The sequence below is a fragment of the Plectrocnemia conspersa genome, unplaced genomic scaffold (genome assembly GCF_051122295.1).
Source record: "Plectrocnemia conspersa isolate PC_06_02 unplaced genomic scaffold, ASM5112229v1 ptg000014l, whole genome shotgun sequence".
NCBI classification, from domain to species: Eukaryota; Metazoa; Arthropoda; class Insecta; order Trichoptera; family Polycentropodidae; genus Plectrocnemia; species Plectrocnemia conspersa.
Genome location: NW_028277178.1, coordinates 6,597,645 through 6,620,629, shown reverse-complemented (window position 1 = coordinate 6,620,629; position 22,985 = coordinate 6,597,645). Strand labels below are relative to the sequence as shown.

The 22,985-nt window shown below is 27.9% G+C and overlaps 1 protein-coding gene across 1 annotated transcript in view; it reads left to right on the top strand.

Annotated features, from left to right (window-relative positions):
* LOC148226056 (dipeptidase 1-like) overlaps positions 1-22,985 on the top strand; it is a 193,310-nt gene that overhangs the window by 141,868 nt on the left and 28,457 nt on the right. Inside the window, exon 3 of the mRNA XM_088204408.1 lies at positions 3,043-3,090. Within this exon, the coding sequence (XP_088060534.1) occupies positions 3,043-3,090 (48 nt within the window). The remainder of the gene's footprint in view (positions 1-3,042; positions 3,091-22,985) is intronic.

Here is a 22,985-nt window from a genome sequence, read left to right as displayed (position 1 = left end):
TGCAGATTACTAATGATCTTTTTTTATTAATGTAGAAAAATAAGTTTCGTCCCCCGTTCGTTTCGAGGATTCGTTCGTTCCGCACGAAAGCGAAACGAATAATTGAATTATAGGGATTCTGCTTAGGATTCGGATAAGTGATTTGCTTTTTACTCGCACGCACGGAATATTCATCTCTCTCTACCCTGTCGTTGCTATGGAAACGCTGTATTAATTCGAGTAATGCGTTTAAATTGTTTTTCCCCTACGCGCGCGTGTGTGTGTGAGTTATATTATAAGCGTGTTATATTTAGGAGGTCTAGTTTATTATTCTAGAAAATATTAAGCGGGCAACCAAATATGTTTAGTCAACGAGCCGACGACGAATATCTTATTTTATATATTCAGAGAAAAAGTCAACGTAGATTTATATCAAATGTGAAACATGTCTCCTAGTCTACGAACAGAATAGTGAATTTGACATATCTAAAATATTTTATGACACAGTGAATATATAAAATAATTATATATAACACGGCATTGAAAATAAAATTAAAGCGTAGTATAATAGTTGTGTGCATAATCATACTTTATTGTATTGATTTTATTTTTTGTTGTTAGCCGGCTTTCTATTAAATATCGGTCTGAGGCCGCAATAGCAGCATACCCTTTAGAGCGTTTAATGATAGAACCCATGTATCAAACACTAGATTTTCATTTTACGTCACTGTTCTGTTCACTTTGAAGAGGCGGTGTCAAACTTTATCTACGTTTCATAAAATTGCTGTATAAAATAATTACAAAATTTATTACACATAGTAAAATTGTTTTTAAATAATGGATTAAACGGCATTTTGCATTTACTTATACGATGGCGTCGTTGAAACTGTCAGATATTAAGTTTCTCAATACAGTTTAGTAGACAATTTATAAATTTAATAGGGTTCAACTCAATAAATTCAGTACACACGTCTAAGTTCGGACCTTAGCAGCTAAGCAGCCCCCCAATGTTTTATAATCGAATTTTATTGAGAGCCCAGCAGTCACCTGAAGGCAGTTAAAAGTTAATTTTAACCTAAAAACTAGCTCTTCTTTGAGACACAACTTCAACATGATCCAGTAAATCAATCACGTAGTGATATTTTATGTATGGCGTGCATGATTATGTGCACAATAAGCTATTTATTGTTAAAATATGATATAATATAAATTTTTATGCTTTTCGTTTAGTGTTTCTATACACTCCAGTTGATTTTAAACGATACGAATGTGTCTATTAAGAAGTATATAAAACTGAAAAATATTAATTATCCTTTTCCTATTTTGTGTAGTTTTTTTATATGCTCCTCAAGATGCATATAAAAAAAACTTGCATATAAATCCCCAATATTTTTTATTTATATATTTATGTACAAAAATATACATGAAGTTCTCAAACCACGCTTTCATATTATAAAACGTATGTGTATAAGTATAATACGTAAGTATATCCTCGCTCACATAATATATACCTTACATAGGAAAATTCACCTAGGAGACGACATTTTCGACATTTTAGTCGTTGAAAACACACTTCTTTTGTGCGCATTGAATTCCACGAGCGTCTATCTCGAGTCGACCCAGATAAGAGATTAAATCAGTACTCCATTGTGGATGGTCTCGTAAAAGGCATGCGGATGAACTCGGCAATATAATGCATGTTGTGTATCAACATATCGGAAAAATCACACACAACCAGCCTCCGAGCGATGAGCTTTCGCAGTTTTTACGACACATGGGGAAAAGCTCAGCGCGTCTGCGGCTTTATTAAAAATCTTGTTCGCGACATATTAAAATTTTATTAAAAAAACATATGACATACGAGGCGTACGTAAATATGTAAGCTCAACTTATGAAGTAAAAAGTTTATATGCTGTAATGGAAAATAAAATGATATGATGTATAAAGAATCGCGTGAGCTTTGCATGTTTATTAAATGTATTTACCTCTCGCCTTTGAAGTACATAAGTAATACCGAACTTTTTATATGTTTTTATTTACCATACTAAAAGAAATTTAAAGGTTTTTTGTAAACATTTAGCCTCGAAACATTGCTATTTAAAATAAATGTATTCACTATACAATAGCCTGTATATTAAATTGATTCTCCGTGCTCATTTTTTCGAATCAAGAAACATAAGTCTCTAGAGCAGCAATCTCCACTATAAAATCATAATATATTTTTAATCGTCTTTTGTATTGCCTTAGCGATAAATTAAAAGCTTTGGTTAGAGACAATTAACTAGAGGACTAAATTAGTTTATCCAATCACAATTTTTCAAAACCTAATTAGGAATTATTGGCATTTAGTTGTCAAAAACTGCAAATTTTATTTTTAGTTTGGTTTCATTTTCCTTAATTTTAATTTTAAAGAACATTTTCATTATAAGGGATAAACATTTTGGGGGTTAATAAATAAAACCACAAAATGTGCTGCAGTGTGCGAATATATTTAGAGAATAAAATACAAGCAATTTCTGTGTTTACTAAACCATGCATAAATTTTATTTGTCTTTTATTATCCTATATTTAAAAAAATAAACTATTGCTTAAATTCGTCTCCACTTTGTTTTTGTTTACGGAACAACTAAAATGGTGTCGTAAATTAAAGTCTATGATAAAGAAATGGGAGAAACACGTAGTCACTGAATCAGTTATTTGAAAAAATATAAAAACATCTATTATTTATAAAAATCAGTAATTATGCTTAGAAACGATTTAAATTACTTGTTTATAAAATCACTAAATTAATTTAATTTACGACAATAGCAACCATATTAAAAAAATAAAGTCATTTTATAATAAGAAGCTTTTGAAATATTTTCTTGGAATTGTAGTTTTAATTTTACTTATACTATTTGTGTTAATATTGTTAAACCATTAAAATAATTCGTTTCTCAAAAAACTCCTCACAATTCATAATAATAAAATGTAATTTATTAAATTTATATGAACTTCCACAAAGAATTTTTAAATATATTTTTTTAATGTAATGTTAAATTAACATTTTATATTTACTTACAGATGTGCTGCGCCGGGCCAGGTCATTCGGCGGGAAGTGTGGTTTGCCAGGTAATTATTTTTGCAGACAGTGCTTCTCAATTTGTATATTAATTTATTTTATTTTATTTAATTAATTAATTTTGACCGCGCCCGCTCAATTAGATTGTATGACGGACAATTCCCTAAAGTGGGGCAATAACAAAAGTTTAATTTAAAATCTTTTCGATGTAAGCACTTAAACTTTTTCCTCTTTTAGATTTTATTTCTCACAAAATAGATAGTTAGACGCTGTTTTTTCGCACGGAGAGTATATAAAAAAAAAGTTTTTTACACAATCCTATCGCAAGAGCTTTTTGTCCGCCGTCTCTGAAAGCTCCTCGTTGTTCCGACGTCGAAAACAATTCGAGTTGCAAAGTAAAAAAATCCGTCTCGACTTTGGCTGCATCGGGGGTGCCTTTTTACTATAAAAATATGATTGATTATCTTATTTATTTTTATTTTTCTTTATTATTAACATAAAATAAAATCTTATTTTAAATCATGAAAGCTGCGTTTGGAGGGGGGAAAAATTTTTTTAGTACCAGCCAAAGTAATTTTTATCATATTTAATAAGTATGCTTCAAACTGTATCAAGTGATACCCAATTTATCAACAGCATGATTTTTATATATCGATATTAATAGAAACAAATTTGCTCTATTTTTATAATTTTGCAACGAAAAATCTCGATTTAATAAATTATGTAAATGTCATTTAAATTGGTTTTGAAAAGACTTATGATAATGTTAGTCATACTTAAATTCTTTAAAAATATGAATCGGCTTAAGTTTTTCCATAAAATAATTAAATTGTTGAATCATACTTTTTATATCGTCATCAATATATTTAATATGGGCAAAACATTTCGTCTGAATTTATTGCCACATCAGGAATTCTCCAAGGTTGTAATCTTGGCCCAATAATGTTCCTTTTGTTTATTCATGATATAAGTAAAATTATTCTCAATTCTGAATTATTACTTATATATTATCTACTTTTTATTTTTTAAAAAATCTTACAAGGTATGCTTATATATGATTCTCTCGAGTCGCATCCACGAGTATATTTGGGAAAGCACTAGAGATTCTGGAATATTTTTGTTTTTATGTTTCACCTAATTACTCGAATTGCTTAAAGTATGCATACAAAAACACAGCTTTTTAATTTGTTTAACTATATGTCGAATAGTATTGATTTGTTCTTATCCAGATACTCGAAGTTTGTAGGCACATTTGGTTCAACCATCTTTGAATATAATTTAATAAAATTGTTATGTAAATATATTTTGCTCACGTATTTTTAAAATAAATATAATTTCACACGCAAACAACAGTTGAGCTACACTGATATAAGTGGTGTTTTTTATAACAATAAATAAACATACATAACCACGTAGGCATTTATTTATATATGGGGCTCGAGCGATTATCTGCACTGGATACGAAATCGGTGTGCGTGAAATCCAATTGGCGAACAAAACGAAACGGATTCCGCAAAATCGGTCGACCGTTTTGCATTGAAATGCAAAATGGGTTCTGATGTGTTTCGATTGGCTTTCAAGTGAGAATCTATTGACTTGGACGTTTTTGTTGAAAGAATGGTGCATGAAATGCACAAGGCTGTGTATTGACTGCTTTAGAAGTAATTTAAAAATATGTTTTTAAACAAAATTAACACAGTTAAATGCTGTGTTTTCTTTACAAATTTTAACTATAAATATAAAATTATAACATTTTTTTTTAATCTAAAACAATAAATCCCGTTCTTTGACAAAATAGTATAATATAAAATAATATTTATTTAACAAAGAATGTCACGCCAACACATTTTACGTCTGATGTTAAACTGTAATTTACAACCCACGTAGTCTAAGCATAAAGAGAATATTACATGAAACATTCGCTATATTTATTTTTATTACTTTATTTGAAATCTGACAGCTTACTCCAATATGTTATAATGGCTTATATATAATATATTCACAAATATTACATAAACATATGCTATGAAATAAAAAAAATATGAAGTGACACACTTCTCGAGCGATAACGTCCTGACCGCGCAACCAGAAATAAAGGACGCAATCATAACTCTCTAAGGTCAACAAACATCGACGCTTTTCTTCAACTACTTTAAATTCACGCGACGTTGAAAGTTGTAAGGAATTATAGCCCAACTCTGTATGTTATGTTCTGTACAGATATCTTAATAATTTTCTAAGCCATTTAAGGCATATTTTAGTAGTCACTTTCAAGTCTTCAAAGAAAGCATTTTTGATTGAAATGTTTTTACCCAATCTTTATGAGAATTATGCCGCGAAAGAAACTTATGTTAAAATATAGTTGTCAGTAAATAACTTTTTAATAGCGACATGTATAATATGTAAATAATTATCAAGGGCACAAAATGTCTTATTCTCAAGTTTGTATATAATAAACAACAAGGTCGTCGACTTTTGCACTACAAAGTTACAATCTAAAATATTTGCCCTTGCTTATTCCCAAGTAAATAGTAAATAATCAGCGTTACCCACAAAACACTACCACATACCTAATTACTCTTAATGGACGCACTAAATTCCGCCCCTAAAGTTTAAGTATAGCCGATGCAGATTCCTCGCCATTTATTTTCAGATCGTTTAATGCGAAAACTTAGACTATACCTGCCCTCGGCTTCGGCGAGGTCCCAGCATGTGCGGCCCATCCACAAACTTAGTTCAAACGACTCTCGAATGTTTTTCAGCAGGTATTTTCGGTATTTACCGCAAATGAAGCGGCCATTAAAGGTAGTTGCCAGCTTTAACCCGGAGAAAATTGGCGAAAACACCTACTTTCGGCCGACTTTATCAGACCCTTGCACTCTTTGCCTGGTGATCTTTGTTACACAGGCCGATCCATACATTTTTATAAATCAGACATTATATAATAAAGCAATATAAATATACTGAAGCTAACATACTTAATTTCTACTTATTGTCTACTTTCGATTTATTCAAATATGATATCTTCAAGATAACTAAAAGTATAATGTTACTCATGAAACTAGAAGTTTTCTGTCTCTTAGATTACGTTGTATGCTATTTAAATAGTCCAAATGATTTGACTGAAATTTTGTTATTAAAAATATGTAAATTTAAATAAAAAATTGTCGTTTTCGGCGAGCCCTCTATCTGCGTTGTACAAAAGCTCATCCAGTTTGCAGAGCTTTTAAATATTCAAATTGCAGCTGTGACCATTATTCACGGCACGAGCGGGCAATTTCATAAACAATGCACATGCAATCATGACTAATTAAAACCGTGAACTTTCAGGCAGTAAAAATTGTGCTTTTGTCCACTGCCGTGTTAGCGCTTTTATTTCACGAGTGAAGCTTAACCCACACAAAAATCACATTGATAAAAATTAAGACATCCACTATATGATATAAACTAAACAGTAGACTTATCACAATATAAAACTATAGATTTTTTTTAATTCTCTTAAATATAGATAATTTTTCAACGAGCACGATCATAGTAATTATGTAATTGTAGTCAAACGTATGTTTTCAAAATACTTCTATTGCGAGTCTCTTCTATCTAATCAGCAAATTGAATGTGTAAAAATAGAGAAAATTATAGTGCAGTGCTTAAAGCTTTTATACTCGATGCATATAAATGAATCATTTGCTAATTACTCAGCGTCCCCTATATTAATAAACTTTATTTAAATTTAATAAAACTTTTAAGCAGATTAAATTAAAAATTGTCTAAAACTAGAGTAATATTTATATTTTACATCATACTGTATCAAATATATATATATATATATATATATATATATATATATATATATATATATATATATATATATATATATATATATATATATATATATACCATATCCAAAAAAATAGATCAAAAGCTACATATACCTTGAATTTCATATTACTGAATGTGTGTGACCTTTGAGATTATTCGTATGATATTTATTTTGAGTTTCAATATTTTTGCTTTCTTCCCACGCGTCTTGGAGATAGGTACATTATATTTTAGCACACAAAATCCATCGTATCAATCACCTTTCTGTCTCTCCAAGATGAAGAGATGTGAGTTCGCAAATTGATTAATAGCCAAACAAATAACTAAAAGTAGGTTTACGTCTCGTAAATAAGGTAAGCATAGAATAATAATATGATTTTATGCTTAAATTTTAACATATTAAAATATAAAATAAACAAATCGATAATTGTGATGATTTGATTTTACACACAAAAAATGAATATACATATATTTTTATTTATTAAAGTTTCTTGTTAATAATATATTTTATTAACCCATATATATTTAACTTAGTATTAAATGGAGCATTGTATAAAAGTGAAGGTTTATATATTAATATATGTATATTCTTAGGATAATCGGGAGAAGTACAAATTCAGTGGGTTTTTTTTAAGTTGAATAAAGAAACACCGTTTCGCCATACGATCCAGAATAAAACATAAACATATTTTTGCTCAATATAATAAATAAAAAAATAATAAAAAATATTACATAGATAAATATGACAAAGAAAATATTTTTATCTAAAAACATTTTCTCAAGAATAATTCGTAAGAGTAAATACTTTTTTATTTAATGTATGTTTGATTTTTTATTGTTGCAATCATAAATAATAATTTAATACATTTATATAGAAATTTAATCTTTAGATTAGCTTTAATGTTTTTAAAAGCTAAAAATACATTTTTTGTAAATTATCAAATATCTGTGAGCTTCGCTTCGTAAAATATTTATTTTGCGTTTCAATATGTTTGCGCTCATCCAACGCGTCTTTGCGATACATTATATTTAATAGATAACATCCATCGTATCAATCACCTCTCCGTCTCTTAGAGACGAAGAGAGGAGCGTTCGCAAATTGATTAATAGTCAGAGTCGCGGCCCCTAGTTAACATTATGAAAACATCACTCCTCACGGCTGTATTTAGGTGATTAATTTGGGGCGCCCGGGGGCGGCGCGAATTTGTCACCGTACAGATGCGACGGTTTGAGAACCGCTGGACCACGAGCTGACGATTCAGTGCCCCGAGACTTTCGAAAGGCGTTCGCCTCTAAGAATATTAATAACCGTCGAAGGAGGAGTAAAATTTTGACCCCGTTTGAAAATGTGGTAACTTTTATAGAACCAAATAATTGTGTGTGTTGCCCTTAGAAGTATTAAAATATATTCTTAAAAGAAAAAAATAATCTATGAGTTAAACAAAATATAGATCTTAAATTTAAGTAACTTTCCAAAAAATATTATGCAGGCAAAATATATTTCAGTATTTACAGACTGTATTTGAAGTTTATAAACTACACAGCACAAATATTATAAAATAATACACTTACCCGATTTAATTATAATTATAATTTAATTAATATCTCTAATACTTCAAATGTATAATTTAATCGATAGACAACTTAACAATACTTTAACTTATTTTTTTTTATTTATAGATTCTGTTGGTAAAAAAATTTGTTTTAAAAATCAGTTAAAATTTAAATTGGATGTTTTAAAAATCAGTTAAAATTTATTTAATACCATAAATATTCAGCGCACTTCGAAAATAATATAAAAAAGTTTCCTAAATATATTATAGCATATAAAATTAAATCTGACGTGTCAAATGCTACATTAATACCCCTAAGAATATTAACCACTTCACCAAAATGGGTGCGTAATATCTCCGGCCCCCTTCGAGACTTCGTTTAGGTCGAATTTCAAAACTTTTACGGCGTTATTAAAGAAACTTGTGTGCCTTTTTATATATATTTAAAATCGAGACCTCGAAATTGCGATAAAATGTACGAAAATTTGACGAAAGTTTGAAAATTTCAAAGTTGGCCAGACAATGTTCAGTTTATTGCCGCTGTATTAAACAAAGTCATTATGCGACGATATAAATACCCGTAACATTTTTTATGTGTATTTTAATATATAATACATATAGGATATTCGTAAATTATAAACATAAATTTTAGAAAATAAATCTAGTATTTTGGGCTAAACTTACCATACTCTGAAACTACCCTTTTATTTATTATTTATAATTTTCTTATACTGAAAGCTATCAAAAACAATTTTGCTGATTATATAACAACACATTTTACATAATTTACATATACAATGTTATATATTTAATAAAGATAGCTTGATAGATAAAGATCTGAATTGCAGCTGTAAGTTTGAGTCGGCCGGCAAGATATAATTCACTCACCAACCGACCAAATGTGAAGCTTAAATAAATTTGTAGCATTTTCAGTAGAAGTTATAACATATGATGTTCATGGTATTTAGTTTATCACTTAGTTGAGCTTAAATATATTTTTGTTTATGTATTTAAAATGTTCGCATATATATTATTTTATCATGTTAATGCTATATGAGTCTCGCGCTTGCTTTATTAGTACTTAACACGCGGATTTTAGATAACAGGTATTCTGTTTTATTAAAAACAGTTCTTGAAATTTGCATTTCATTGTCAATGCCTAATACAATAAAAATAAAAATATTTTTTAATGAGCTTTTTATAGGCAACTTATGACCCTTTTTTATTTTTATTAATACTGACATTTTTTCTTTCTTAAATTCACGACCCTATTTTGCCTTAATTTGTCTATACATACCACAAGTTCTATATAAATAAAATCGCAAATAATTTCAGCACTACTTTTACCTTTCACACAGAATAATTACTGAACCTTGCACTCAATATAATTAGACTTTACTATTTTAAACACACACTGTTGTGATAACGCTGCTGAATGAAACTAGAGTTTATAAATTCTGTCACGTCATGCAATTTAAAACGCCAGTGTTGCTACATATATACTTTCCATATATCCTTCACAAAATATATACAACCGCATACTCAAAACTCTGTTTGTTATGAAAGTAAGTCTAATTTTAATTAAAAACGTATTATTGAAAGACACACATAGTGCAAACTTAAATTAATCTTTTATTTTACTTTTTCGTGGGGCGAGCGAACTTTACACCACATTTAATGAAAGTTTCATACTATACTACAGTCGCTTGACATGGCAAGTGTAGTTAAAAGCTTTATACAGTATTATTAAATTTTAAAAATAAAATATAAATCATACTGTATTAAACTTTATTTTTCATATTTACTATCATATTATATTTTATTAAGTTTGAAAAATAAAACTTTGTGTCATAACGATTTTTAGATTTGACTTAGTTATAATTCTAATTAAATTTTAAATAATTCAATAAATTTTAAAACACCTAATAAAAGTAACGTACACGTATATAACAAATAGCTCTAGTCTGTGTAACGTTTCAAATTTAACCGTCTTATTTAATATATCTGATTTCACATGGCAGTTTTCCAAATCATGTGATACCATTCATGTGTGAAAGGTACTATGACTTGTGCATCAATATATACGTATATTCGATTTAATCTATGCACATACATGTCAGATTAAATGTACGTTTGATTTAACTACAACATAGTCGTTATTAATTTATCATTTTTTAATAAAATGTGAATCTGTACATTTATGCGTCTGAGACGAATATGGCTTATGTTTTGTTTAATATTATTGTATTATTTTTAAGAATGACGCTTTTAAGTCTTTATTATGAAAAAATATTTATATAGAAAAAAAAATATAAATTAAAAAAATCTTTAATTATGGTATATTTTAAAGATTTTTTAGTACCACAGACAGTTAAAATATTCTAATTAGAATATTGTGAAACGATTAAATTTATTTTCCCATAATAAGTTCTTTAATACTATTATTATCAACTGTTCTAAAAGAAGGATCTGTAAACAAAATTCATTGTAAGAGCTCGAAACGGAATAAATACATTCACAAATTGGAAATTTGTCCGAATCGACGATTTTCAGTGAAGAATTAATCGAATCGCGACACACGTTCAATTAAGCTCAAGCTAAATATACGCGCAGCTTGTGCGTATACTTAGGTATTTATGCCATACGTATATATATTTTTTAGCCGGGACGAAATAAAAACAGGCCATTAGATACGTAACGACGTTGCGTGGTGAGTTATGGCCGCTTTAAGTGTTCCGGGAATGGCTTAATTCTGATAATAAAGTGAGTGAAAAAAATGTCAAATGCCAATTAAGGATTTTAAAATGTGAAAAATAAAAATAAAAAACATTGGGATGCGTATTTATTATTTAATTAGAGAGCTAGTGGATTTTAGTTATGGCTGGGTGAGATTAACTAGGTTGCTGTTTAAAAATCTATTGGGATAAAAATATAAATAATTATTTTCGTTAGTAAAAATATTCTTAGACGTTGGACGACGAATATAGGCGGTACGAACAGACATTTATTATTGAGAATATAGTGCTAGATTAGCATACGTATTTTTTTTATCTAAAGATGCTCATTATTACAGAATATTCAATACCTAATATGTACGACCATTCTCAATTCCAATTAATTAACATGATCTCTATACGCTAGATTAAAAAAAATGATCAGAATTTTCAATTTATATTAAACCCTATTAATTAATAATTAAACCATTTAATATAGGATAGAATGAAAAAAAATTCATATACGTTGCTGTGCATTTGACTGCCTTATATTTATGTTAAATATTATTTCCTTAAAATTAAGGTTTTAAAATATGTTCAATCACCTCCGTCTGTGCGAGTTTTATATTATATGCATACTTTTACAATGAAGACGATCAACTTCTACTTTCATTATTATCTGGTCCATTGTATCTGTCTCAATGGTCCCGGGGCTTGTGCACTTTGTCTGCCCCGCCATGTGCCCATGACCGCTGTGTTATCGCGATTAAAGTCCACTTCCTGCGAGGAAACATCCTTCCGGTTTACTAAGTTCGCTTTCTCGGCGAAATAAATATTCATTACCAGAGAGAGCCAGAGAAGGAGAGAAAACGCTAAACCGGGCGATACGACTAGTGTTTCCTGATTTCTCTACACTTTTCCTTTCTTGTGAATATAAATTTTGTTACAACCTTACTTTGGAGCAAGGGAAAATATAAAATCGGACACATTGTATTCTGGTGTATATTTTTTTATAAACCTTGGCTTAGAAAGTATATTGAAGCAATTTTATAACAATTTTGTTACATAGTAAATTTACTATTTTAAATTTAATAAAGTTTACTATTCTGTTACATAGGTTTATATGAAGTCTATACCATTTAAATTATAGTAAAAGTAGATAGTTACTTTACGATTCATAAAATTTAATAACTTAACGTGCCATCGAATAGAGAGATAATTGTTAATATGAGGAAAAATATAGTAATATCGAGATGAGACACGAGTACATTGTGGCTGAAAAAATATTTTTTACAGTTTATAAATCTAGCACATAAGAAAATGACATTGCTTAATAATTTATATACAATAATTAAAATAAAATTTAATTATTTAAAAAATTTCCAATTATTTCTACCAAATTAAATATTACTAAATTAACGTAGGTTCAAGTGGCAAATTACGTGCCATAATCTATCAAGAGGTTGTTAATCACTAAATATTTTACAAACGTGTCAATCATTTTATTATAAGCCTCAAGTTTTGTGCCTGATTATTAAACCACATTGTACACAATACCTTTACCGATAGTTTCTAGTAGAACTTTTTATTTTAAAATAATTTAATTTACAATTAAACTGTTTAAAATTCATATTTTTACTGTTCTTACATATCGTAGGTAGGAATTTTCTCAAAGATTTTTTTCATTACATTTACGAAGCATTCGCCATCCACTTGCCAAAACGATATTGCGAACCCGATAATTTTGTCTCTAAATAGATACTTTGGACTCCCTTAATCGGTTCATTTCAGTTAATGTCATTTGCGATCTTCTTTGTGTGTCATCTTCACGGCCATAAAACGCATAAATACTATCGAATTAATTCTAGAGCAGTTTGTTAATCCGATAAAATTATACCTACATCTACATAATACACTTTGTATGTTATTTTATTAATTTTAGAGCTTTAAAGCTGTGCATTTATCGTGAAAATATACATATTTTAATAAATATTCGTTGTATATATTTTTAATAAATCCCCGATCCGTACCTGAAAATAATCATATTCAAACTCAGCCGGCAAGTGCTGTTGACATGATACAAAAGCAACTAGTTGTGCCGGATAACGAGACAATATTTGCGTACTGCGCTTTCAATTCGAAACGAACGTATATGTACATTTTTCACATAACAAGATCTTTATATAACTTGGAATCGGAACATACACAAACGTACATAACTTTTATATTGCATTTAAACTTCGCAACCCCGCCCTATAATATAATACATACACAGCAATAACACAAATATAGTATACATATTTTATAATGTATACTCGTTGCCTTTTTGTTAAAAATTCTTCGAAGCGTTTAGCGTAGCTCAAAAATGTTCTCAAGGATTTTTATCCATCGTCATTTATTGCATGGTATTTAGAACATTTTGGATTTTTTACTTAAATATTACTGTATTTAAATATGCATATAGCATAAAAAAAGTCAGTATTTACGTATATGTTTAAATATTTTTAACTAAGAGTTCCGTTTTAAAAAACTTTCAGTGTTCTCAATCGAATATTCGATTATTCAAATTACTATGTGAATATTAAAATAATTGATTAAATATTTGTTAAAACTATCTCAAATGAAATTTAAAAAATCTTAGAGTCAAACAATTTGTATATTTGACCAACACATGAACTTGTTTTTTCTCTCAATATACTCAAGTGACTAGTTCCGCTCCAAAATTCATGATCCTTTATTTTGTTTCGAAAAATTTGTCTTTTAATTTATATTTATTATCCATTTGCAAATAGTGGACCAACAAACACATCGTATTCTTAGATAGCAGTAAAAGCAGCATGTTTCACGAAAAATACCCACTATATCAGCTGTAATTTTTTTTTTTACATTCTCAGAAATACGTTACCGATCAAAAAAATCCACTGTTCAATAATTCGCATTGAATGAAAAATTTAACAATTATGAAAACAGAGAATGATTAATTATTATATTGATTTTTTAATCGAATAATATTTTACAGGCAAAAAAATGAATTTTGGCATCAATAAATTAATACTTGGTCTATTTTTTTTCATTAATCGAATAGTTATTATTATTATTTATTTATTTTATTAATTTATTTAGCTTAATAGCTAATTTTTACATCTAACAAATATAGTAAACATATATAAAAATATATAAAAAATACATAACAGAAAGAAAAAATAAAAATATACAATAATATAGTCTTAATATTATAATTTATTTCTATATGTACGAATGTGTTTTTTTATTCCATTTATGAAACCCGTTATATTTTTTCTGTTTCGGATTTCTCTTGGAAGACTATTATATAAATCAAAACCTCCGTACATAATTCCCCTAGCCGTACTCGTTTTCTTATACTTAATTATCTTTAAATTTTCTCTATTTCTAGTATTATATTTATGTACATCTTTATTTCTTATTAAATACTTATTAAAATATTCTGGTAACATATTATTTTCTAACTTATATATAAATACTAAAACATTCATACTCAATATTTCTTGAACATTCAACCATTCTAATCTATCAATCATACTTTTACAATTAGTTAATCTATTTTTATTTAAGATTACTCTCATTGCCCTATTTTGTAATTTTTGCAACATTTGTTTATCTAATTTATTCAACATATTTAATAGTGTTGCACAATAATTAAAATGGGGCAATATTATACTATTGTAAATTTTTTTTTTTGTATTTATACTTAATATATTTCTTAATCTAGATAATAAACCTATTTTTCTACTAATTTTTTTTAATATGTAATTACAATGTTCTTTAAAATTTAATTTTGTATCAACAATTACTCCTAAATATTTTATATTATCCACTATTTCTATACTAGAGTTATTTATTACTATTTTGGTACTATTATCTAACACATTTTTATAAATAATAAACATACATTTAGTTTTATTCTCATTTAATTTAAGTACAATATTCTTTAACCATATTTCTAATATACTTAATTCATTATTTAAATTATTTACAATTTCTTTAATGTTATCACCTATGCAATACATTAATGTGTCATCCGCAAATGGTTGAAAAATGAAAATAATTTATAGCTATACTTACAAGGGAAGTGGTTATAAAATCTAAAGTAAAATGTCAGAAAAATTAAAAAAATTTTTACAAAGAAACATATGGTTTGGAACTTTCATAGAGACACTAATCTGTCCAATTATTGCTCCTCTTTGACCATTTTTCTGTTGACTGCTATTTTTAATTTTGATAATTGGGAGCAATACTTTGTTCCGTGACAGTAATTCGTAGTGCGATTTAAAAATTGAAATGTTTCACACTTTTACAAACATTTTTTTTTTCGAATTACGTTGTTTTACTGAATATCCAAATTTATACATTTTTAATATTTTAAGGTAGTGTGTCATGGCGGAAAAAAATATATATTTATTCAGGTATTCTTGAGAAAAAAATGTTCGTCAACTGCAAAATATTTTTCTACACGTGTTTGCATTTCATCCGCGTCCGTGTATAAATCTTGAGTTGGATATGTTGTCATATCATTATACGGCAGGGGCAAAGTTGCTGCGAAACTAAAAAGCCCCTCGTAACTAGCGGAAATAAATTTCCTGCTAGCATAGACGTCCAAGCGCTGCTTATCTCTGCTCGGATGCCGTTTGTTTTTGTAATTAAATGGCACACACCAATGCGGAGCTGGGCGAATTTCCTCGCTATGCTGTTGCAACTACAACAAGCTCATTATCCTGACTCCGGCCCCGTTTGATTAAACTTCACCTGGAACTGCTGGAAAATTTTCAGCTTTAAACATATAAACACACTAGATGAGAGATAGGCGTAATGAGTATAATGAGAGATAATTTGAAGCTTTCTGATGTAAATGAATATGATATTTGTATTTTTATAATGAATTATGTTCAAAAGTTTGTATTAGATTAATACTAAAAAATGTGACACAAAACGAAAATTATTTTAACTTTATTTACAAATATATTAAGCAAATACAGCATCATGACAATGTCGTTTTTACCTAAAAAAATAATAGTGAAATGTAAGCGTTAATGTGGTGCAAAATTCATTAGAGGTTTTCCACAATTATGGATATTTTTTTTGGATTATTTTAAATAAAATGTTATACTCTTTAATAACGACATAACTTATTTATATAAATTCATAGTGAAATATACATACATATTCATTGAAAACAGTTTGAAGAACCTTGATATTGGATCGAGCTTGAAGTGTTATATTTTGGTCTTGTCTCTTGAGAGCGCTTCCATTGAGACGTTTATCATATCTTATGATATGTTATAGTTATAGTGAAATGATTTACTGATTGATCGGCGATTTCCTTGTGCTGATATTTTTTATAAAACTAGCTGATATTCGTTTTATTTTATTTTTAGCACGAACCGTGCTTTTTCACCAACTTAAGAATTTAAACAAGCATATTTAACCAAATGTCTTTATTTTCTCTCATTTTTACCGGTGGTTGCTGTACTAAGCCACCATCTCTCATATCATATTTTTCTCCATCATCTCTCAAGTCTTTACGCTCATCTTAGAAACGTTTTATAATACTATACATAAATCCTTTAGTTGATCAAGGAATATTATCTAAGAGCGTATGTCAATATTTGCATCACTTAACTACATTTTATTGTATAGTCAATGCAAAATTAAATGAAAATTCTTTGTTCCGGCATACACAAAATAAAAAAATAGCCGAGCGCGACATAATTCATTTTAATACTATCAAACACAAACTACGCTTCCAATATGTCTGACAATTAACATGCGCATTGCAGACATTAGTGCAAACGTAGGAAAAAATAAAAGCTTGATTAAACACAAATAGCAACTCGTGTGTATATTTTATTTGCGATGCATCTATACAAGCACTGCTTGTCATGTTGTGTTGCCATAATTTATTATCGGATAAATGATATCATAACTACAATAATTTTTTTTAATTAACCACTAAATACAGATTTTTTATTCATTTCCATATCTCGTGCGTCAGAAAAAATTTAAAAAAATGGAATGTCTGTCATCGTACGCTTACTTTAATACATATGTTCCAATTTTCTCAAAAAAAAATCTTTTACGGCAAGCTTACTGACTGGTCTAAAATATTTAAAAATATCAGGAAATGATGACGTTATGAGAATGAGATCAAAAAAAGGTCCTGTCTTCACCTTCTCAATCAAGTACAAGAAAATGGATTTTTTGCACAATGTATCACAACTTTCCTAATATCATCTTATACAAAAGTATTTAAATAAAATATAAATATATGTAGTATATATAAATATGTTATTTCAACGTGACAAGATACTTCAAAGAATATGAATGATACGACACCGAGACAGACTCGGACGTCTTAAAGTCAAACAAATTCCTTTTATATCGTTTCGCTGATAAACGAAAGTCAACAAGACGAAGTTCAAAGATGCCAGCACATAATGTAAATATTTATTTGCTCTCCATAGTGCTGACTGCACGGCAGCGGCAGCGGCGAAGCACTTCAGCCGTGAAGAAAGCTCTATGTGAAAAGTTACAAGCGATATTTCCTGTCCTGGCCGAGGGGAGATACCTATATTTTTGAAAGTTTCACATGAACTTTCGCGAAGCTTCGGGAGTCCGCGGGGAGGTGTGCCTCTATGGAAATTTCAAAACATGCACACATACATTACAAAACAGCACGAACCGGGGAAGAAAGGACCCTTTATATATTTTTTATTATTCAAATAACTGTAGGAATGTATAAGAGTCTGTACAACAAATTATTTTATTAGAATTATGTGTTTAATTAGTAGTACGATAAAATGAAGACGTTTGTTATTTTAATTTTTTAATTGATGTATTCAATTATCTACCAATCGTAGAATCAGATTTGTCCTTAGTTAAGGTGGACATCGAAGTTGCTGTTTAATCGAAAAGGTCGTATATGTAGGTCGACAGTTTCATTCGCCCTCTCTTGTGCTTTTTCAAACTGTCTACGTCGACAATATGAAGAGGCGTTATTTTGCTAAGACAGGGTCGGAAATTAAATCGACATCGTGCCAGGGCGACCCGTTGGTGTCGACATATAAATACGCTATAGCTTAAGTGTTTCACGATAAGGTCGTCTAAATATCAGCTGACTCTCGGAGTCGGTCGACGAGTGAATTAAATTAAATTCATAAACCGTGAGTTAAAAAAAGATATTATTCAGGTTAATAAAGACACTGCTTATCTAATGTATTTATCAGAATCTTCAGTTGATACAATACTAATTACCGCCTGTCATTTTAAAAATGTAAATTTAGGTAGATATAATATTTTATATTATAGACTGTACAGCCGAATTTTTATTGTTAAAAAGTATTAAAAAATGTCTGTTCACCCCATGCTCACCCTAAATAATGTGTATATATGTCTCAAGCATCTACAACACAGAGTTTTTCACGCTTCGTAGAATATTTTCTGAAATTAAATAATTTATCAAAGCGAATTTGCGATGCGAGGATGATACTTGACTTGACTTGAGTAACAATTCTTTTGCGGTGAATATATTTAGTGAATTTATCAACACCGTTAGCCTCCCTTTTCCTCTTTAGGTGGGTGTAATGAAATTGTAATGAATCGCTGATGGTAGAATAATAGACTGTTTTAAAAAGTGCTTAACGAATTCGCTTTAAAACGTAACGGAAGAAGCCTAAATTAATAGTTTTAATTCGATTGTCGTTAAGATATTTTCTCTATACAATTATTAAATAATTTTCATATAACATGTCGAGAATACAAAGCTTATTTTGACCTTTAGATTCAATCCAAAGGTTAAATGGCTAAGTGAAACTTTCACTTTAATATCGAAGTAGGATAAAGTTGTGCGTACAATAATTATCAAAACGCGGTAAGTCAACCGTGTTTATTTGCTATTAAATTTTAACGCCCGCATACTAGTACTGTTCGAAAAGATCTTGGCATTAGATACGGTTATGCTACAATCAGCATAAATTTGAATACGGTTCGAATCTATACTCGGAACGTAATAAGATGATCACCAAAATACATATTTTATTGCATCTTGCTAGTCAATTGAAACAGTCTCATTATATTTACTGTGTGAAATAATTCGATCCTTCTAGTCTATTGATAAAAAATTTCATTTTCAGCTTTTTTTAATAGGATTTAGTATTTTTAATTTCTTAGTCTTTTTATGCATTGTTTACAAAATTAGATTAATTAATTGAATTAATTTTGATTACAATATATTTTTTTATTGTAATCAAAATTATTTTTATTATATTTTTAAATTAAAAGATTAAAAAAAATTAAAATAAATTGGTTTATATTATATGTAAAATTTACAATGAAATAAGTGTATAATTTATTTTTATGTACACCTATTCATATGAACAACAATTATTCATTATGAGAGCCTTTTTTTACGACGTACATTATACATATATTACATACATAAAATATACATACACAATGAAATAATATATTACTAAAGTACATTTATAATAAAAAACGACATATAGAATTTTAATACTAGTTAAAATATATTTAGAAATATATCTTCTTCCTTTTCTTTTTGTTGAGGATACAATTTAAAATTTTAATTATTTAAAACTCTTTTTCTTTATGAGATTTATATTTATTAAAAAATCAATAATATACATCTTAATTAAATTTTTTTGCGTTATTATATTTTTAGTATATCAATATGCTTTGATTTATATTTGTGATTTTTTTAGTAATTCAAATAACTATTACTATTTTTAATGTAGGTTTAATTTCAGATATCTGTGTGTATGTATTAATATTACATAGTAAATCGAATTAAAACTAACTACTATGCTAACCTACATTAATGTGAAAATAAAATAATAAATGGATAGAAATCGTAATATGACAAATTTTTCTATGCAAAAGATTTCTTAATCAAACTAATATTCTTATAAATTTGGTTTTTAAAAAAATTAAATGTTTAGTATATTATTATAAATAATATTTTTGTAATATTAATTATTTTATTAATACACGATTTTTCGTACTTAATTTTAATTAGATTTTTATGTATATGTGTTTATTAGGTCATAATATTGTCAGCTTATTTAATAAAATTATAATTAAAGGTATGTTTATATTTATATTATATTTTGCCGCAATTTTCATATTTCAAAGAACGATTCATTACATTATGAAATAAAAACAGACTATAAAATATATAATAAAACCACATAACTTTTTCAATTATATCGTATTTTAAATTATGAATGTACATATATAAAAACATAATAATTTTATTATTGTCGTTATGCCAGTTTTTTAGCGGATATCAGAGCTTTTATGACAATTTCTCATAAAAATTGCCCGTTTACAATCATGTATTAATATAACATAACTGGCCTTTTCACTTAAAAGTTACTGATCATTTATTTTTAAGTGTGCTAGTCTTGTTTTAATCGGCATTGCAAAAAAATCTATGTATTATATATGTATGTACACAATTTTTGATTTTATTATTAAAAACAACAACTTTTTAAGAATTACAGCAGAGAAAAAATTTTCATTAGATAATTATTAGGAAAATAGTTAAATTTAGAAAAAATTGACATTTAATTTTATTATTAAATCTTTTTATTTTTTATTATTTATATATTTGTAAGATAATATGTTTAATATAATGGGCTAGATTTTTATCCTTATATATAAAAATAAAATGAGAGACTTTTTTTATCATTATTTGCTTACTTTTTTTATTCTATACGATAATTATTAGGCAAATTTAAAAAAGGACCACTGACTCCATTGCCATTTACTATTATATGAAAAACCAAATCTTGTGAATCAGCATATTCATTTTATTTATAAGATATTTATTAATAAATATAATTTTTTTCTTTATTAAGAAAATTGATAAAAGAACCACAGTTTCCATTGCCATTTTTTTATAAAAAATTTAATTTTGTGATTCAACAAACCAATTTTATTATTAATTTATACAATAATAAAAATAATGACTTAGTACTTATTTTTATTTTAAAATACAACGCCAGAAAAAACTCCAAATCATTTTTTGTTCACGTTCTATTAGATAAACTATTAAACAAATTTAGAAAATAACCAAATATTTCATTGACATGTTTTTTTTTTAAATGTGTTTTATTAAAACAATATTATTTTAAAAATACATGAAAATAATAATATGAATTTTTTATTTATCTTTTTTCTAAGAAATCCACTTTGTCGATCTTCTATTTGATAATTAATAATGATGATAACAAATTTTAAAAAATAACGATTCTATAAACATTATTTTTTTATATAAAAAATAATTATAATACATATTAAGATCAATAAATATTGATTTTACATTTTATTTATATGCATCTGCTAGACCATATCAAACAAAATTATCTTATCATGTATTTGTGTTGAATAAATGCATTTTTTTGGACAGTAATATATGAAGCGTCTGTTAATACAATATATTATATATATACTAATGTTTGCTACTTACAAACTAATATGTATATTAATACCTATATTAAATCAATTTCGTAAAGCTTCCAAGCAATCCTCGCACAATTGCTTTTAATCACCAATTTGCATTGAGTTGCTCGATGTTCGAGTCCTAGGGCGTATAGATAAAAGTTTTACGCTTGTATTGTCGTGTATTTAATCAGTCTAAGGGCAAAGGGCTGGTGGCTAACGACACTAATGGGAACTAGCGTATTCCTAGAAGTTGAAGCAAGCAAGGCCGAATTCCTAGTACATACACACACAAGTATATAATTTGATCCACGGCGACTTCGGCATTTCTCCAAGGCGTGGCTGCGAGACTTAGTTAAGTAGTTGGGAACTAACTCCCGTGCGTAACATTCATTAAATTAAATTGCTCATAAGCCCGTGTCTCTGCGTCCTGTATTTATCACAGACCCCCTAATATATGTCCTGCAGGATGACGGGATAACACCCCAAGGATGCCACTTCCTTATTGTGAGTATCCTTGTAACGCTACTGTAGTTCGTGTGCCTCGTGTGCTTGGCTTGATGGAAAATTTCTAGAGTGAAACATTGGATGTTCCAGCAGTTGGTTTCATAAGATGATACAGCTATTATATTATAATAAAAATTATGATACCTATGTATTAAGTATATAAACAAAAATATATGTGAATGGACCAGATAAAATTTTAATATTATATAAAGATATATTTTTTAATTGTTTTTGATACAAGTAATTTTTAGCTCAGATTTATTTTATCCATATCCTCTAAATTTAATTAGATAAAAATTTGACATTTCCATATAAACGATATTACGAAAACTTATTTTTTATACTGTAGCTATTTTTCATGCGTCACCTCATATTAGAAATGCAAAATAAAATCCAGTCATATTATAAACCTTAACAGTAAAGATTTTACGTTAGCACATCTCATCAAATCTGAAATACGGTTGTCGTAACATTTTACGGTTTTTCTTCAATATTTTATTAAATCACATCTTTCTTTTATGTTTATTTTATATATATTGTATTTGCATTGTGATCTTGTATCAGCATGTTTTAACCAATCTTCGCAGATACTGTTTAACTTATCTTTACGTTTATCAAGTCATTATTTTATATGTGTTTTGATGATATGTTCTACATATTTATTCACAAAATAATTTTTTAAAAATATGACGCTACTAATGGTATTTTTTGATTGGAACTTTTGTTCCACAGAACAACTACACAACATAAATAAAAACGTGATATTTCAACCGCAATCTAATCAGTAACTCAAAATCTTTTTTTATTTTGTATAAACACATATAAATATAAAAAATAAAACCGTTAAGATAACAG